Source organism: Lithobates pipiens, unplaced genomic scaffold (assembly GCF_037356315.1).
Source record: "Lithobates pipiens isolate NorthernLeopardFrog02 unplaced genomic scaffold, aLitPip1_a1.2 Scaffold_18, whole genome shotgun sequence".
Taxonomy (NCBI): domain Eukaryota; kingdom Metazoa; phylum Chordata; class Amphibia; order Anura; family Ranidae; genus Lithobates; species Lithobates pipiens.
Window position 1 is genome coordinate 248,236,618 of NW_027507758.1, and position 20,232 is coordinate 248,256,849.

General features: G+C 43.7%; 1 protein-coding gene across 7 annotated transcripts in view; it reads left to right on the forward strand.

Annotated features, from left to right (window-relative positions):
• The window catches only part of NHSL1 (NHS like 1), a 289,800-nt gene that overhangs the window by 123,940 nt on the left and 145,628 nt on the right, over window positions 1-20,232 (forward strand). Inside the window, exon 1 of one of the 7 annotated variants that reach the window (XM_077486757.1) lies at window positions 18,969-19,691. The exons of 5 other annotated variants lie outside the window; for them this stretch is intronic. In XM_077486757.1, coding sequence (XP_077342883.1) covers window positions 19,487-19,691 — 205 coding nt within the window. In that variant the 5' untranslated portion in view covers window positions 18,969-19,486. Of the gene's footprint in view, window positions 1-18,968; window positions 19,692-20,232 lie in introns of those variants that run through there. One more of the 7 variants, XM_077486760.1, reaches the window with a different exon arrangement.

Here is a 20,232-nt window from a genome sequence, read left to right on the forward strand (position 1 = left end):
CAGGGATGCCAGTCAGCACAATGGGTGCCAATCAGTGCCCATAATGGATGCCAATCAGTGCCCACAATGGGCATCACTGATTGGCATGCATTATTGTTTGGCACTGATTGGCATCCATTACTATAGTATAACACTGATGCCGCCTATGAGTGCCCACCTGTGCCGCCTATGAGTGCCCACCTGTGCCGCCTGAGTGCCCACCTGTGCCGCCTATGAGTGCCCACCTGTGCCGCCTATGAGTGCCCACCTGTGCCGCCTATGAGTGCCCACCTGTGCCGCCTATCCATGCCCACCTGTGCCGCTCATCCATGCCCACCTGTGCCGCCTATCCATGCCCATCCGTGCCCATCCGTGCCGCCCATCCATGCCAGCTATCAGTGCCAATTTGTGCCACCTATCAGTGTCCGTCCGTGTCGCCCATCCGTGTCGCCCATCTGTGTCGCCCATCAGTGCCGCCTATCAGTGCCACTTCATTGGTGCCCATCAGTGCCGCCTTATCAGTGCCCATCAGTGTAGCCCCATCAGTGCCCATCAGTGAAGGAGAAAACGTACTTATTTACAAAGTTTTGAAACTGAAACAAAAAAAAAACATTATTTTTTTCAAAATTTTCGGTATTTTTTTATTTGTAGCGCAAAAAATAAAAACCGTAGAGGTGATCAAATACCACCAAAAGAAATCTCTATTTGTGGGAAAAAAAATGATAAAAATTTCATTTGGGTACAGTGTAGCATGACTGCGCAATTGTCATTCAAAGTGCGACAGCGCTGAAAGCTCAAAATTGGTCTGGGCAGGAAGGTGTTTAAGTGCCCGGTATTGAAGTGGTTAAATACCGTGTATGGGAGATCTGTTATGTCCTCAAAGACACCGTATAACTCCAGATCATATTTGGATGCGACTAAAATGAAAAATAATTGATCACTGCATTTTAGCAAACTGATGAACAAACTTTTTTCCTTGCCCCAGAAGCATCAAACATATCTTGTAAACATTCATAAACTTGCTATTTGCACAAGCAATAGCTCTGTGCTGCATCATATGGTTTGCAATTGTCCCTCAAAGGACTATTCAAGAAAGTGTGCTATACAGCAGTGGTCATCAACCCTGTCCTCAGGGCCCACTAACAGGCCAGGTTTTATGTATTACCTTGGGGAGATGCAGACTAGAATACTACAATCACTGAGCATCAAATGATATCACCTGTGATGTATTGCAGTTATCTTGCAAACCTGGTCTGTTAGTGGGCCCTGAGGACAGGGTTGATGACCACTGCTATGCAGTATCTTGATTTAGGCCCTAAATAGGCAACCTGGGGCCCTCCAGCTGTTGCAGAACTACAAGACCCATCATGCCTCTGGGAATAATTGTAACTGCCAGCCTTGCAATGCCTCATGGGAAATGTAGTTCCACAACAGCTGGAGGGCCCCAGGTTGCCTACCCCTGTCCTAATAGAAATGTGAAGTCTACCATTGCTGGCTCTCTTGCATAATCTTCTGTGACCTAAAAGTATTGAAACACAGCCAGATAGCAAGTATTTATTGAAAAAGGCCAGTAATCCATACAAATGGAAATAAAATACATCCTTAACCCACAATGTTTATTTATTTTTTTTTTTTAGCTATCACATTTACATTGTGATTGTGCACTTTACAATTAAAAATTTAGACATGAGATCATTCTACATTTCTCAATTTTATAACTTTTGAATAGCTGTTTCTTCTTTATAACAAATGATAACTGTTTTGGGCATTTGTCATCCAACCACATCAACTTTTTTTTATTGCATTAAAAGTTGTATTGCAAAAAAAAAGCTTTACAACACCTAGAGAATTACAAAATGTGGAGTGCTGTGCCACCTAGTGGTCAAAAGTGAGATATACCGATGAATGGATTGTTCCCTGCATTATTGAAACAACGGTACAGTAGATGTATTAATATATTACTTTATATCTGCCATGTTGGTATAATAACCACCTGCGTTGCAATGTATTTTTTCAATTATATTTGATTGTAGTTTTTCTTTATAGTTATACTCAGTGATGACATATATAATTTGATACAGATAGTATTACAATTTCTGTTACTTAGAGCTGCATACTATTCTTATACTACAACAGAGTGTTTTGCAGCTGGTGTCCCATAGAGCAAATGTTTTCTTTAGAATTATTTGTGGATGGACTGTTCCTTTAAAGTTATACGTTACTAGAAATGTTGAAGCCATGTGATATAACTGTGGACTAGCTTTATATTACAAAGGGGGTTATTTACAAAAGGCAAATCCAATTTGCACTACAAGTACATTTTGCACAAACCAATCAATATATACTCTTTATTGCTTTTTTTTTTACCAAAAATATGTAGAAGAATATATTGCGGCCTAAACTGAGGAAAAAAAAATTATTTGAAAAGAAATTTGGGATATTTATTATAGCAAGAAGTAAAAGACATTGGGGTTGATTTACTAAAGGCAAATCCACTTTGCACTACAAGTGCACTGCAAGTACACTTGGAAGTGCAGTTGCTTTAGATCTGAGGGGAAGATCTGAAATGAGGGGAAGCTCTGCTGGTTTTATCAATCATATACAAGCAACAATGCTGTTTATTATTTTGCTTGCATATCCCCCTCAGATCTACAGTGACTGCACTTCTAAGTGCACTTGCAGTGCATTTGTAGTGCAAAGTGGATTTGCCTTTAGTAAATAACCCCCATTGTGTTTTTTTCCAAATTGTCGCTCTTCTTTTGTTTATAGCGCAAAAAATTAAAACCGCAGAGGTGATCAAATACCACCAAAAGAAAGCTCTATTTGTGTCAGAAAAAGGACATCAATTTTGTTTGGGCACAGTGTCGCACGACCACGCACTTGTCAGTTTAAAGCGATGCAGTGCAGTGTTGCACAAAAATGGCCTGGTCATTGAGCAGCCAAATCTTCTGGGGCTGAAGTTGTTAACCAGTTTTTTCAATTTAGTATTTGTTTGTGTTTAGTATTTGTTTAAAATTGGATTTGTTTAATATTTGTTTGTGGGGTTCCCCTTTTAGTTTTTCATAAGTCTCCTTGTCATCTACCAGTCTATTGAGTTCTGCCATATAGTGTCCTTTGTTTAAGATCACCAGTCTCCCTCCAGTAAAGCGCACTTGAAATTGCACTGGAAGTGCCCTTGGAAGTGCCGTCGCTGTAAATCTGAGGGGAAGATCTGAAATTGGGGGAAGCTCTGCTGATTTTATCATCCAATCATGTGCAAGCTAAAATGCTGTTTTTTATTTTTCTTGATTTTTCGGCCAGCAAAAGGTCGGAAAAAGTTCCTATCCGAAAATGCGATCGCGTGTATGCAATTCCGACACGCAAAAACTCACGCATGCTCAGATTCAACTACGAGATGGAAGCTATTGGCTACTGGCTATTGAACTTGCTTTTTCTAGTCTCATTGTACGTGTTGTACGCCACCGCGTTGTTGATGGTCGGAATTTGGTATGACCGTGTGTATGCAAGACAGCTTGATCGAAATTTCATCGGGAAACGATCAGAGCTTTTTCCGACCAAAATTCTGATCGTGTGTATGTGGCATTAGGCTCTAACAGGCTTCAAAATAGGGTGTACTCGGAGTGCAGAGCATTGCACTCAGAGCCCACCTAGGTGTGTTAGTAAAGCAAATGAATATTCTAGTATCAAATGAATGAAACTGAAAGGTCAGGCAAGCCTATTGGGCACAGAGGAGGAGGGGGATGCACAGCAGAAAGCGCCGTGATCCACATTACAGGAGGAGGAAGAAAGCTGCCAGACACGCTGCACGTTGTCTGCAATGTTGGGTTCAGCCAGCAGTAATGCCTGCCAAACATGGCCCATCCAAATCGATGGAGGGCTTCCCACAACCGTGTGCAATGCTGCTGTGGAGTTTAACCACCTTCAGACCGGACCATTTTGCTGGTAAATGACCAGAGGTCTTTTTACAATTTGGCACTGCGCTGCTTTAACTGGTAATTGCGCGGTCATGCAATGTTGTACCCAAACAAAATTTGCGTCCTTTTCTTCCCACAAATAGAGCTTTCTTTTGATGGTATTTGATTGCCTCTACGATTTTTATTTTTTGCGATATAAACGTAAAAAGACCGCAAATTTTGAAAAAAAATGATATTTTCTACTTTTTGTTATTAGAAAAATCCAATAAACTCAATTTTAGTCATACATTTAGGCCAAAATGTATTCAGCCACATGTCTTTGGTACAAAAAAAGTCAATAACTGTATATTTATTGGTTTGCGCAAAAGTTGTCACATCTACAAACTAAGGTACGTTTTCTGGAATTTACGCAGCTTTTAGTTTACGACTGCCTATCTCATTTCTTGAGGTGCTAAAATGGCAGGGCAGTACAAAACCCCCCCAAATGACCCCATTTTGGAAAGTAGACACCCTAAGGAAATTGATAAGTGGCATGTTGAGCCCACTGAATATTTTATTTTTTTGCCTCAAGCGATTGAATAATGACAAAAAAAAATTTATTTTTTTTTTTTTTACACAAAGTTGTCACTAAATGATATATTGCTCACACATGCTATGGGCATATGTGAAATGACACCCCAAAATAAATTCTGCTGCTTCTCCTGAGTACGGGGATACCACATATGTGGGACTTTTTGGGAGCCTAGCCGCGTACGGGGCCCCGAAAGCCAAGAACCGCCTTCTGGTTTTCTAAGGGCGTAAATATTTGACTTCACTCCTCACTACCTATTACAGTTTTGAAGGCCATAAAATGCCAAGATGGCACAAAACCCCCACAAATGACCCCATTTTAGAAAGTAGACACCCCAAGCTGTTTGCTGAGAGGCATGTTGAGTCCATGGAATATTTTATATTTTGCCACAAGTTGCGGGAAAATTACAAACTTTTTTTTTTTTTTTTTTTTTCACAAAGTTCTCACTAAATGATATATTGCTCACGCATGCCATGGGCATATGTGAAATGACACCCCAAAATAAATTCTGCTGCTTCTCCCGAGTATGGGGATACCACATATGTGGGACTTTTTGGGAGCCTAGCCGCGTACGGGGCCCCGAAAACCAAGCACCGCCTTCAGGCTTTCTAAGGGCGTTACAGTTTTGAAGGCCATAAAATGCCAAGATGGCACAAACCCCCCCCAAATGACCCCATTTTGGAAAGTAGACACCCCTAAATTTAGGGGTACACTAGTGAGACTAGGTAATAAATGGCGAGTGCCCTGAAACTATAAAAAAAATAACTAACCAACCAGCGTCACCTGTAACAGTTATATGGTGATCACTGGTGAAAGGGTTAACTAGGGGGCAATCAGGGGGCTTTATGCGGTAGTATATGGGGGTCCCTGGCGCTATAAAAAGCTGCGGCGAACCTAAATACCTACCTGCCTAACTAGCGTCACCTGTGACACTAATACAGTGATCATAAAAACGATCGCTTATTAGGCTGGGTTCACACTGGAGCGATGCGGGAACGCCACGAATCCGCGGCGGGTTCCCGCATCGCATGCCTCCCGGCGGCAGTTCATACTGCCCTATGCGAACTGCTGGGAGTGTCAGTGAAATGTTAATGACACCCCCAGATCAGTTCGCATATCGCAGTGCGATCTGCAAACTCGGATCGCATAGTGTGAACACCCATGCGATCCGATTCTGCTGCGGACCAAAAAAAGGGTCCCGTGCGAGTTTGCGGCGGGTGCGGCGGGTGCGACACGAATTCAGCCATACTATCTGTATGGCTGAACTCAAATCGCACAGAGATCGGATGTGATTTGCACTGCAGTGCGGTGCGAATCACATCCGTTCTCATAAACCGCTGCAATGTGAACCCAGCCTTAGTGACACTGGCGACAGGGGGTGATCACGGGGTTAAACCTTTATTGGGGGGTTAGGGGGGTACCTTAGAACTAAAGGGGGCTAACCCTAACTGCTTTAACAGTTATTACAGTCACAAATGACACCCGCCGGGTGATCAGGGGGTTAAACCTTTATTAGGTAATAAATGGCGGGTGCCCTGAAACTATAAAAAAATAACTAACCAACCAGCGTCACCTGTAACAGTTATATGGTGATCACTGGTGAAAGGGTTAACTAGGGGGCAATCAGGGGGCTTTATGCGGTAGTATATGGGGGTCCCTGGCGCTATAAAAAGCTGCGGCGAACCTAAATACCTACCTGCCTAACTAGCGTCACCTGTGACACTAATACAGCGATCAGAAAAACTATCGCTTATTAGGCTGGGTTCACACTGGAGCGATGCGGGAACGCCATGAATCCGCGGCGGGTTCCCGCATCGCATGCCTCCCGGCGGCAGTTCACACTGCCCTATGCGAACTGCTGGGAGTGTCAGTGAAATGTTAATGACACCCCCAGATCAGTTCGCATATCGCAGTGCGATCTGCAAACTCGGATCGCATGGTGTGAACACCCATGCGATCCGATTCTGCTGCGGGCCAAAAAAAGGGTCCAGTGCGAGTTTGCGGCGGGTGCGACACGAATTCAGCCATACTATCTGTATGGCTGAACTCGAATCGCACAGAGATCGGATGTGATTTGCACTGCGGTGCGAATCACATTCGTTCTCATAAACCGCTGCAATGTGAACCCAGCCTTAGTGACACTGGCGACGGGGGGTGATCACGGGGTTAAACCTTTATTGGGGGGGTTAGGGGGGCACATTAGAACTAAAGGGGGCTAACCCTAACTGCCCTAACAGTTATTACAGTCACAAATGACACCAATGCAAAAAAAAAAAAAAAAAAAAGCAATTGGTGTCACTGTGACTGGGGGGGCAGGGGTAATTGGGGGGTGATCGGGGGGTAAAGGGGGGGTGTGAGTGTGCCTGGCATGTTCTACTGTATGTGGGGTGTGTTGGTGCAACTCACCGAACCTCTCTCCTCGGTGCCGGAACGAAAAATACCGACACGGAGGAGAGAATACATCACTTCCTCTCCTGTGTTTACATTACAGGAGAGGAAGTGATGTCACCGGACATTTTCATTCGCCGGGAGCGATCGCGAGGGGGTGGCCATGAATGAATGGCCGTCCCCTCGTCCGGGATCGCTCCCGAACGAATACCGACCGCCGCAGGCACCGGGCGGGGGCCCGATCGGGCCCCGACCGGCGGGCAGGCAAGGACGTACATGTAAGCCCTTATGCCTGCCCGTGCCATTCTGCCGACGTACATCGCCGTGCGGCGGTCGGCAAGTGGTTAAAGAGGAGGTTATATAACCACCACCTCAAATGCCCTCTGAAGAGTGATACAAACATGGATTGCTCTTCAGAAGCCACCACATGTGTAAATGAGCCTTAATGCTGTTCAGCCATTCCAGTATATTCTGTGAAATCAGCAGGGAGCTGGGGACAGGAACAGGACTGTTAAACCACTCAGCTCAAGTACTTACCTATTGTGATTATCCAGACTGGACTGTGGCTCTGGGCTTCATCTGCTCAGCTGGTGGTTGGGGGAGGAACATGACTAGTTAATGTTATCAGGCACAAGTTCTTGTCTTAATTCAGCAGTGTAATCAGAGGCTCGATGTCCACTTCTATACCGATCCACCAGTGTTTCATCAGATTAGGCGACCCGTCAGATTTTGTAACAGAAAGATAAGTGTGAAATGCAAGACTCCAGTGAGTGTAACAAGATGTCCGCTTGGCGACTTCAGACTGTAGGCTTACTGCGGACAAGTGCAGGGTGTACCAAGATGGCGTAACAGAATGTCACTTCCGTTACAAGATTTGACGGGTCACCTAATCTGACGGAAGACCTGGCAATGTCATTGCTGGGAACCGCAGCACAAGGCTTACTCCGCTGGGACTATTTAATGAATTTTGGGCTCAGGCAGAGTAATCCTTGTGCTGTGGTTCCAGGCAATTAAATTCCCTGGCGGATCGGTATAGAAGTGGACATCAGGACTCTGATTAAATTGGCGGAACTGCTGAATAAAGATAAGAACTTGTGCCTGATAACATTAACTAGTCATGTTCCTCCCCTGGCCACCAGCTGAGCAGATGAAGCACAGAGCCACAGTGCGGTCTGGATCATGTGTCCGGGTCTCCTTCCGCCTGGAACCCGATTCAAAATGACTTAAAACCCATACTGTCTTTGTGAATCCCGGAAATGTGGCAACCCTACAAGCGCTACGGCCACTGACAGGATCTTCACAGAACTGTGACGGATGCCCGCTGTCTTCTGTGGTTCCTCCCGCTGGCTGCTTTGCCACTACTGTGTCCTGTAGGCACATAATGGGCGGTGGATGGAAGACCAATCTTCTGCTAGAGGCTGCATCTCTTAAATACAGGAAAGGAATGGCTCGCCACCTACTGGTGAGATAAGTATAAAGAGATTTATTTTTCAGGCAGCTGTTATTTTCTTTTCAAGAGGCCGAGTCACTTTAAAATACACAGCTGCTTGTAAAGATCAGTATTACAAAGTACCCCCTGACTATGTGAGCCGCAAGTACTTCTTGATGTACACTAATTACAAGCGATTCCTAAATGTTTTTTTTTTTTTTTTTTTATGAAAATACAATAGTAGTAAAAAAATAAAAAAAATCATCACCTACCTATTGATATACATGTTCTGAGTTGGCAGGTCCAATCTTGAAAATTGTATGGAGTGGTCTGCAGCATAAAAATTGAGGCCCTTTCTTACATAGGCAAAGTTCACCCAAAATTGATCCGTTTTGGACGATCTTATTTTTTACATTAAGTGAACATTGTCTTATGCATCATTGAGACTGTTATATATTTTCTGTATTTCCATGCACTATCCAAATGTTATTGTGAAGCAGTGATAGTAAGCATGGGTGAGGCCCGTATTGCAAGGTCCAGCTGAGTCATTCAAGCTGAAATTACAGGGAGTGGATGGATTAAATTAAAAGATACACATTGTTGAACCAGCACAGACTTTTGTTTTTTACAAGGCCATTGGCTCAGGGCTGAAAACTGAATTATATGGTGTTCTTGGCTTGTTCTGACATTGTGCAGATGTCCTAGCCACAGTTATATATAAATGGATAAAATAATTATACATGTGTACACCACGGTTTGCAAACTATTTTTGCCCTTGACCCAATTTGATCATATAATCCCTTTACAAATGATGTATTCTATCCTGTATGGATAATGATAAATCAAATTTTATATTTAAACCCTGACTCAGACCAAAACTTTTGAAAAAGAAGTATGAAAATAAAAAAATAAAATAAACATACATACTCACCTAGATGTCCCCCGCTAGCTCTACACTGACAACTGAGCGATCAGAGACTGCCTGTCGCTCAGTTTTTGGGTCCCCTCTGAGCACAGTGTGGTGACCAGTCAGTTACCACTCTGTTCTCTGCCCCACTGACACTCACTGGAGCATCGGACTGTGGAGGGGACGGGAGGGTCTGGCTCAGGCTCTCAGCAACATACTCCGAGGCTCAGCCAGATGCCACTCTGGGCAGATCCCAACATTCTTGTCGGGATCTCTGCAGATCTTGGGCTGGCTATGTGACATCTGCTGTCAGTGGGCTTTGTCCATACTTCTCCTTTAATCTCATATTGGATAAAGCAGGGAAAGGTACGATCATATGTACTTTTTTGGGGGGTTTTTTGCGCGCTTTTTGGGAAATCAAGACAGGAAGTGATGTGAAAATTTCTCAATAATGACCGATTTTTTTTTTTTTTTACTATAGTAAGAAAGGGTTCTTCTGACAATGATTTTTTTTTTCTTTTCATTTTAATTGATGGCTTTTTGTTGATACAATGACATTAGGCTGAGCAGGCCAACCCATATAGCCCACTTATAGGTTTAAGCTTTCCTTTGGTTATTATATACAGTTTCTGTGTCTATTTTAACATAAGTTCCTTCTATTGTTTTTGTTGTCTACTTTGGGTTTCTTCTTCCAGCTGGATATTATGCAAGGGAATATAATTACAAGAAACCCAACCCAACTCAGCTTTCTGTTCCCAATTATGGGCTTTCCTAGACCAATGATCTTCTTTCCATAACGAGCAGAGTAAGCCTCTCAGTCACAGGTAGAGGTTTCTAAAGGGAAAAATCCCCTAAAGGATAGTTTACGTTTTGGGTGTGTTTGGTGGGATAAGTCACCTGCTGTCTTCTTGCTTTGTTTTCGCTCACCTTAGTGTTCAAGCCCATCTTGTGATATTTCCACTTTACTTTGTTTGTTTTCCATTATATAAATTAGATTAAAGTGAATGTGTGAGGATAAAATATGGGACTTGTTTGGTTTCACTTGTCTTAGTAAATCACTGGAATAGGCTGGAAAGCAGTGATGTCTGAAAAGTCTAATCTTCGGTCCTGAATACTTTTTTCTGGTATTGACTCGCTGGGTAGGATGAGGAGGATAGCCCCAGAACCTGGATTCCAAAAACTATTAATTATTGGCAAGTCCTGTATTTCTGCGTTCACTGGAACCCTTTAAAAATATGAGAGGAACTTCTCATAAAGATGCAGAAGATCAACAAACCAAAAAAACTCAGATCAAAGTACAGTTCTCCCATCATTCATGTGTCCAAGAGAAAGGGAAACTAGCTATTTGTTGGTTTAATGTACACCTATTGATGCCTACATGTCTTGTTATATATCTGCTGGGACACTCCAGAAACCCAAATACTTTGGTGCTTTATCAAGCAAAGCTGATCTATGGTCCGCAACAACGATAGGCAGTCATACTAACTATTGGGATGCAGGGGGCTGTTGGATGTTGTTCCAAAGTTGACTTCAGGAACTGAATTATTGTCACAGAACATCCCATTTATCAGGACTTCTGAGGCATTCTGACAGATGTCTAAAGCCTCATTCATGCTGGCACTCCTGCGTTTACCTTTTCTAGGTTAAGGCTAGGTTCCCACTTGAGCGGCTCTGGGAGCCACGCTTTGCACAGGAATGCCACCCGTTCTTCTGGATGGGCTGTTGTGCCTTCTGAAAACGCAGGTTCCCTCATGGAAACTGCAAATGCAGTGCAGTTCCGAACATGGGAAGCCATGTTTGGTTTCCAGTTCATGGGGGTGCCATTAACCCTAAACTCCTGCACCATCTCCTGAGTGGCAGCACGTTTTTCTGTGTGGGTGATTGCGGCTGCAAAAACAGGTACGGTCCAACAATGGCAATCACCCACACAGGCATGAACCCAACCCTAAGGCCCCTTTCACACTAGCGGACCGATCAGGTCCTCCTGTCAGTTTTTGAGGTGGATTTGATCAGACCCTTCAGTCCCCTATGGAGCAGCGGGAGTCAACGAACATGTGCCAGTTGACACTCACAGACATCCTATCCAATCCTATTTGCTAAAAACAGATGGATGGGCATCTGTTCCGCATCTATCAGGGTGATCCGATCAGATGGCAGTCGATTGTAAATGGACAGGCGGTCCATTTACATCCAACCGCCCATAGAAGGAAGCAGGCTGTGTCTGTGTGCGTTCTGTATATAAGGAGCGGAGACGAACCAGCCATCGGCCTGCTCAGCGGGGATCAGCGGACAGATTTTCCACTGAGCAGGTGGACTCCCAATGGTGAAAGGACCTTATGCAGGAGAAGTTATCTGGCAAGTATAAATAACTTGTATGCCTCCTAGGTCACTTTTCCCTGTGTTTAGATGTTCCCGATTTAAAGCAGGTTAAGCCGAGTTCAGGCACATTTAGTCGCATTCGCCTGTGTTTACATGCATTTACATCCATTCAACTCCGCAAAACCAGCACTAAACAAACCGGGCATGCAAATTTTTCTTGATATGGTAAATGTATCTAACTGTTGAGCTTGTAAACACTTTTGAATGTCTAGTGTACAAATGCACATAAAAGACCATAGTATGTAGACCATGTATTCAGACCCTTTCAAGAATATTCGCTTTGTGGACATGAACGATCTGTTTTGGACTCTAGTGTGATGAGGGCCAAAGCTATCCGCAGATACCTTAGTACAATTTTTTACTTTTAATCACCACAGATGCATTTCACTATTTAACAAAAAAAATTAAAAAAAATTTTTTCCTGCTTTTACTCATTGCTGTGTTTTTTCAGTTATCTCCCAACTCTTGTAACTATAGGCGAGGATTGAGACTGACAAATATTGACATAGACTTTAGCAAATATTACTTGAAAAGCAAAAAAATCTAGCAGTATCTGTACAACTGCAGTCCCTAATCACAACACTACACAGTTGTGTAATATGCAGAGATTGGCTTGGGTTGTCAGGGAATACTTTATACTTCCATCTGTGTGTCCCGACACTTCGGCTTCCTGGACACTGTATGCTCACTGGAAATGTATTGTTTACCTGTGAAGTTTGCCGTGTATTTCCTCATAGGGCGATTTCCATTGCAAAGCCAGGCTATTAAATGATTCATTGAGGATGACTGTTAGTTGAGTCATTGTAGAGCATTTCCATAGAGCAAAGGTCAGTACTCTGTACCTAGACCTAGATTATTCATGTAGTGCAGTTTAAACTGAGAAATACATTTTATTACTTCCTTAGGCATCTTTTAAAATATGACCGAGAACGTTGAAGAGATTCTCCGTCAGGACACACCGAGCACTATAGTTCCCGGAGGCCTGTACTTGGTGTAGTTGGCAGCCTTATAAAATCTGCTCATGAAAGAATTCATAAGCCACACTATCATATTTTAATGAAAATAAGATTAAAATTCAGCAAATCCTTTAGGGGGGTCTGGTTAGCAGGACAGGAGTCCTACGGTTTTATAAATGTCTTCCTCACTGTGGCTGCCCTTTGCTTAGATTCAGACACTTTAGTAGTTCAGTATATTCTTTCTTCATCTCTACAGAGCAGGTGGCTACACCTAGAAAAAAAAAAGTTAGTAAAATTTCAACTAGTACTCTGTAATGTTCATTTCTCATTCTAGTTATCGATTACAGTAACCAGGAAATGTATTAGCTATGACTGAGATACAGTGAACATTTTTAGCAGGGTTGATGGCTGGTGCTGGTCACTTTCTAATCTTTCTAAAAAAAAAAATACTGTTTACAACTTTTAGATATTATATTTGACAGCTTAAAAAATATCTACATTTGTTTGGCCAGCTTTTAATTTCTCAAAACAAGGCCATGGACATTAAAGACAATCTATCATATTTTTTGTCCCTATTAAGTACTGTGTGCTTTGTAATCCTAGTAATAAGGTCCGACCTGGCCCCCCTCCCTTCCTTCTATGGCCAACACAACAGCTATGAAGGAGATGCATGGTTCATAGATGCAGCTTGTGTTGGTTGACAACACTTTCCTAAGACAAGCAATGGCAAGAGGATTGCAGAGGGAGGGGGGGACGGTATCAGCCTTTGCATTCCTCTTGCCGTTGCTTGTCTCTGGAACATTTTCTGAAACAAGACAAGTTGCAACTATGAATTGGTCATAGCTATTGTCAGATTGGCCACAGCAGGAGGGGAAGAGGGGGCAGGTCTGACCTTAGATCAAGGGTTAGAAAGCAGTAGTAAAGGGCACCAGAAAAAAAAATGGACCCCAGGCACTTTAAATATATATATATACCTATAATAAGGCTTACCTATAAGTACAGTAAATATCTCCTAAACATGCACTGCTTAGGGGATATTTACTTGTGAAGCCGCTGGTGACGTCACCGGCGCATGCACTCTGAAGGAACGGCATACTTGTGCCATTCCTTTAGAGTCAAGTGCTGGGAACAGCGGCTCCTCTCATGCACGAGAGTGACATCATAGCAGTTTGTCCAATCAACCAACCCAGAAAGAAGATGAAAGGCCCGTTGGCACGCCGCTGGAGGGCTTCATTTTAAGGTAAGTTACTTACTGTGCTATTATGCGATGCATGCTAGCACATTATAACTTTGCTGTGCAGGCTTGAGAAAAAAAGTGGCATATTTTATTGGGGGCAGATATATCCATCTCCCTTTTCTACTTGGAACTCAGGTCTGCACCCAAGAACTTGTGGCAGGAACTTGCCAACATGCATCTGTGAGCCCGGGGTTACATCACCATTGCCTCACTCAGTCAGGAAATGGAAAAACTGTAATTGTAAGTAAAAGCTAAAAAAGTGTTTGATTAAATAATGTATGTATAGTAACATAAATGCGAAGCTGATACGTTATCAGCTTTACTGATCTTGTAATAAAGTCAGAATATACAATGCTTTTCTAGTGAAATGAGTATTCTGATGTAATCTGTCAAGGCCCTGATAGACGTAGGAGGATATTCACATGAAAATTCTGCCCTTCACTTCCTGTCCAAAAGACATAACAGTAAGTTTACTCAACTTTTCCCTCTAAAGAGTTCAACTTTTCAGTATACTTTTCAGAGAGCATTTTACAGGTATGTGTGGAGCAGTGGTGTACTAATGGTGGTGTGTGTATAGTTGCCAACATTGTAAAAAAAAAAAAATCGTGACACTTTTTTGGCAGTAGGCGGAGTTGTATTATAATTAGGAGGCGGGCATGCAGTTACAGGTGTGGCATAGAAAAGGTGAAAATGCGGTGCGCTTTGCGTGCCACGGCAAAATATGGGAGTGGTTTGCGTAAAATAGTGAGCGTGGCTTATATGGGGCGTGGCTCAAAGGGATGTGGTTAGAGTCTGAGATATATGCGGGATGGAGAGGCAAAGGAGGGGAATGAAGAGAGGGAAAGGGGGGGAGAGGGAAAGGAGAGACAGCAGCCCCCCGATCCTACACCACAATAGCAATATGTGTTTTCCAGAGTTTGACAATCAGCAGATAAAGATACTCCAAATACCTGGTGTTAGCGCTTCAATCATCCCGGCGCCATGATTGTTATGGTGTCAGGATGATTGAAGCGCATTATTTCTATTATTACATTGTAATATGAAATGAAATCATTCAACTCACCATAATGCAGAATCAGTGGGAGCCATGAGCGCGTCATAGCCATGTTGCCTGCCACCAGATTCCATTAGGTGTCCCAAGCAGAGTGTGTCCTTACATCAGGTGCCCCATCAGAGGTACCTTCCTCACATCTGTGTCCATCAGCGGAGCCCCTCCTTACATCTGGTGCCCCTCTGACATCCAGACTGCTCCCCCCCACATCTCCAGACTGGCCCCCACATCTCCAGACTGGCCCCCACATACTGCACAGACTGGCCCCCACATACTGCACAGACTGGCCCCCACATACTGCACAGACTGGCCCCCACATACTGCACAGACTGGCCCCCACATACTGCACAGACTGGCCCCCACATCCACAGACTGGCCCCCACATACTACACAGACTGGCCCTCACATACTACACAGACTGGCCCTCACATACTACACAGACTGGCTCCAACATACTCACTCACAGACTGGCCCCCGACAGGACATATGATCTCCTGTCCTCCAAGCGGCAGCCATCGTTGCCGCGCTGACTTTGAACTGTGGCTCCGCCCACTGCTCTTCGCACACACACACTGGCAGCGGGGGTGGGCGGCCCCACAGGTTCTCTATTGAAGACCAGCTTCTGGTCTTCTTAAAAATGGTGGCCGCGGACCTATAGTGGCCGGCGGCAAAAACGGGAAATTTGAATTTCCCGGGACAAACCGAATTTCCCGGGACAAAATTAATTTCTAATCTAATTAATGTTCTAATCCCGGGAAATTCGGGACAGTTGGCAACTATGTGTGTGGGGTGCAGTCCACACCTGGTGAATGCAAATTACTCTTCAGAGACTAACGCTACTGTGAACCAGCACTTAAAGACTCACTTATGGCATAGCTATTAACCACTTATCACTAGCACTATAGCTGAAAGACGGCTACAGCGCGGGTTTCCAAAGATGTCCTCCCGTGATCGCTTTGCTCGTGCGCCCCTTTTGGACTCGGCTGATCACAGATCGGGGTAAATGGCCAAACACAGAGGCCCGTTACCAAGTAATCAGCTGTCAGCCAATAGCAGCTTATCACAGAGTTAAAGGGAAGCCAGTTATCGGCTTTTTTTTCTCCTCGCACTGACAGCGTGAGGAGAAAAGAAGAGAGCTGGTAAACGGCTTCTGTTACAGTGACATTGGTCCCAGCATCCGACCACCAGTGCTGCTAATCAGTGCCCACCAGTGCCACCTACCAGTACCCATCAGTACTTCTAATCAGTGTCCACCAGTGCTGCTAATCAGTGCCCAGTGGTGCCACCTTTCAGTGACCATCAGTACTGCTAATCACTGACCACCAGTGTCACCTATCAGTGCCCATCAGTGCTGCCAATCAGTGCTTCATCATCAGTGCCACCTATCAGTGCCCATCAGTGCAGCCTCATTAGTGCCTCCTCATCAGTGCCACCTCATCAGTGCCCATGAGTGCAGCCTATCAGTGTTTATCAGTGCAGCCTCATCAGTACACACCAGTGAAGGAGAAAAATTACCTGTTTTTCAAAATTTTATCGGTTTTAGCAAAATATAAAAAACCCAGCGGTGATTAAATGCTATCAAAAGAAAGCTCTATTTGTGTGAAAAAAATAATAAAAAATAATAAATAATAAAAAATGTGTTCGGGTACAGTGTAGCATGACCACGCAACTGTCATTCAAAATGTGACAGCACGGAAAGCTGATGACTGGTCTAGGCAGTGCCCAGTAAGCAAGTGGTTAAGACATATTTGATGGGCAAAAGGACTGTGGCATGTGTGTAGTATTGGTGGAGTAGGCTGAAGTTTTGTTTAAAGTGGAACTTCATCCAGAAGGGGAAGTCCTGCTTGTTTGCCTCCTCCCCCTTCCTCTTTAACAATTGCCACAATTTTTTTGGGGGGGAGCAGGTACCCAGTTTTGACAGGTACCCTACTTCCGCCAAGATTGCCTATGCAAAGTTCACCCACCCACTTTTCACCTGCAGCCTTCTAGGACACATGACAGCTTCCAGAAGACGGTGGGACCATTCACAAGCACAGCGTGGCTAGTGGTCGCACAGTAGGAAATCCTCTGTGAAGCTGCAAGATGCCAGCGTCTAGACCTGAAACCCATTGAAGAATCAGCTCAGGTGAGGACAGCTCCTGATTCCTGGACAGGTAAGTGTCCTTATATTAAAAGTCAGTAGCTACAGTATGTGTAGCTGCTGACTTTCAATTTTTTGGGGGAGACTGGAGCTCCTCTTTAATTATGCCCCTTTAAGCGCCTCCAACTGTTAACACAATTTAATCCCGAATTCGATATGTGCTGCTTTATTTTCCCATACATTTTTATTTTGGGGAGGAGTGCTGGGTTACAGATGTGTTAGGTATGTAGTGGCATGGAGGCAAAATTTTTCTCCCTCACTGCCTGTTTTAACCCCCTAAAAGCCTTCAACACTGTGCTGCTGTACTACCCATCAAATACAACGGGGAGGAATCTTTGCCACACCATGATGTAAAGCACCACACCCACAGCATGTATATACCCTTGTATGGCTGTTTTTGCAGCTTGAGGCTAAGATTACAATTGATTGCAATGAGAACTGTAACATTTGAATGCTGCTTAGCCCCTGTTCACACTTGGGACACTTAGCATGAGCATAGCTTGAAGAGTTAGAGGCTTATTTGCGTGTGTGTGTGTATATATATATATATATATATATATATATATATATATATATATATATATGCAAATTTTTCACATGACTTGTAGTACAGGAGCAGAAACGCATGTTTTTGCCCACAAATGGGCCCTGAATGGGGATTATACACTAGCCATGGTCACGATGCTTTGACAAAAATGATACCCCATGTTGCATTTTGTTAAAGTCATATCTGCACTACTCTCCAAATGTGATCCACTGTGGCTCGCTCTTCAGAAACTAACACAGATGTAAATGAGCCCTAAGCAGAAATGATAAAGATAAGATATTAACCTGTCCCCCATAACATTGCATACATTTACACTTGCTGTAATCTCTTATTTGGCTCTGCACATGCAGCAAAATATTTATTTTATTTTCTCTTCAGAAATTTTGCTAGCAAAGCTATCAGTGGAGGCCCATCCATAGAGAGTGCACGGGAGCCGACCCCTTGATCTACATACCAGGGCACCGGACTATGGATTACAATGGAGGGAGTGTTTTTTTTTTTGAAGCACCTGATTCGAACCAGAGGCTCTAATAGGCTTCATAAAGGGTGGGTTCGGGGCACAAAGCACTGCGCCCCGATCACCACCCAGTTGTGCGATGATAGCGAATTCATTTTTGCTATTTTCACACTAAAGTTCCTCCCTGCAAATCAGGAGGCAGGTCATGAGACCTGTTTCCCCGTCTGGCTAAAGTATCAGGCGATCCTATTGGATGCCTAGCGCTTAGAAGGAACAGAGAGGAGACGCACAGCAGAGGGAATCTCAGAGGAGTGGACATCGGAGCCACTGCCTGCACCCCGGGAGAGGGAGAGAGGACACCACAGCCTGTCAGCCCTAGATCGGCTAGGTGCCTGACCACCGGCTGCCCGGGGAAGAGGGGTTGTCAGTGTTGCACCACTGGCCTCCCAGAGGGCGGGTGTCAGTGGCGGCCCGCCTGGAGGGGGGAGTTTTAGTGCTGTCCGAAGGGGGGGGGGCTTGTTTGCCACCCCCCCCCCCCCCAAAAGAAAGACCCACCAGCCACCACTGGCAGCTACGTACATAAATATTTTCCAGCAAAATGTGCGTAACAATATATTTTATACTTATGAAGAAGCACTCCATGAATGGCCTAATACTTTTCTGAATTGTTCCAGTAACACTGAAATTAGTATTGCTTACTAAGACTAAGATACTTATGGCCACGCACACTTGTAAACCATTTGCCACCATCCAGGTTTTACCAAGAGAGTAATGTTAGCAGTAGGTTATAAGTGAATGCTGGTCTTTAGTATCCAGTTTGACACTAGGGTGACTAATTTCACAAGAATGCTGATGCAAATGTTGCTTTTCAAACACTGCAGTCATGTAAAAGTATTTCGTGTATTGCCTGGCTTTGTGATCTTGCATGTGCAATGCACATTTGGAAGGCATAGGCTGCTGTCAGTGTTGTGCTTTGGGACTGAACAGGGAGTGTCCTGCACCATGTACTGACAGTCCCAGTGGGGAGATCACTCAGCTCACTTCACACTAGAAGAAGCACAGTGCTATCAGCTCCAGCAGCTCAGGTTATATTTATAGTGTATACTATGTCTACCTGCCCGAAATGTTCCTTGTAAACTGGAGACGCCAAATCACTGCTCACCTTTCACAGTCTATGGGTTGCAATATACATTGATTCCACCGCTGAACATTTCCAAGGCTTATCATCTCAGCACACTGGATTTCTATGGATTTTACCTTTTCAGACGCCGGTGCAGACTGTTGATAAATGAGCAATTTTGCTGAAGCTGTTTGGATGTGTAACACAACGTGGATTGTTAATCTGCTCCTTACTATTGAAGATTGTTAGTGTGACAAGACTTGAGATGATTCTTCGTATAATGCTACAGACAACGAGGTTTCAGCTTTTCGCATCATTTTGACTCATCATACGTTTCTTAGGAAGACAATGATTACTTTATGGTGAAGAAAACCAGTGTAATTTATATATGTCAACCCACTGATAGCCAAAATGAGAAAGGAGTCCAATTCTGCAAGCCTTAGGATCAAGAGAAACTCTCATGGTCCCTTCTCTCGACCTGTAAGTTGGATCAACTTCTCTTCTTTGTCTCGAAAAACCAAGAAGATATTTAAAAGTGATGATGACCTTTCCAAACGAAGTAAGAAGGCCGAGGAGGAGTCTGAATATTGGGGGTATCAAAGGCACAATAGAAAAGGTAAAATAAAAAAGTATGAGTTTTCGTATGAGAGTTTCCTCAAAATGTATGGGATGATGCTTCACGTAGAACATCTGATCACATCGACTGTGTATGAAGTGATCATTATTGTTATTACCATGTAGTCATTTGCTACAAAGAAAAGTATAGCTTGAATGAAGTCGCTCCTGGACAGTGCTTATTATTGGTACAACACATTGCAACATAATTTGCAGAACATTACGATGTTCTTACATTGTATTTATTACTCAACTTTCCAATACGATTTAATTAGAAAAATAGGGAAAATCACAGTGAAAACATCAATAAAAAGACCCCAAAGATGTTCTTCTTTCAAAAGCCCTAAAGGGTTCTTCTTCCATATCTATGTGAATAATAGGAACTTGTTGCCTATAAGAACAAAGTAAAATAAAAAAGAAACATAACTTACCTGTAATGTACCTCTTTCTGGTTTTGAAAATATATAAAAAAAAGCAGTACTCAGGGGCAGTTATATTCAGGAGAACATAAAAGCCCTGAGAGGTAAATATTGGCCCTGGCT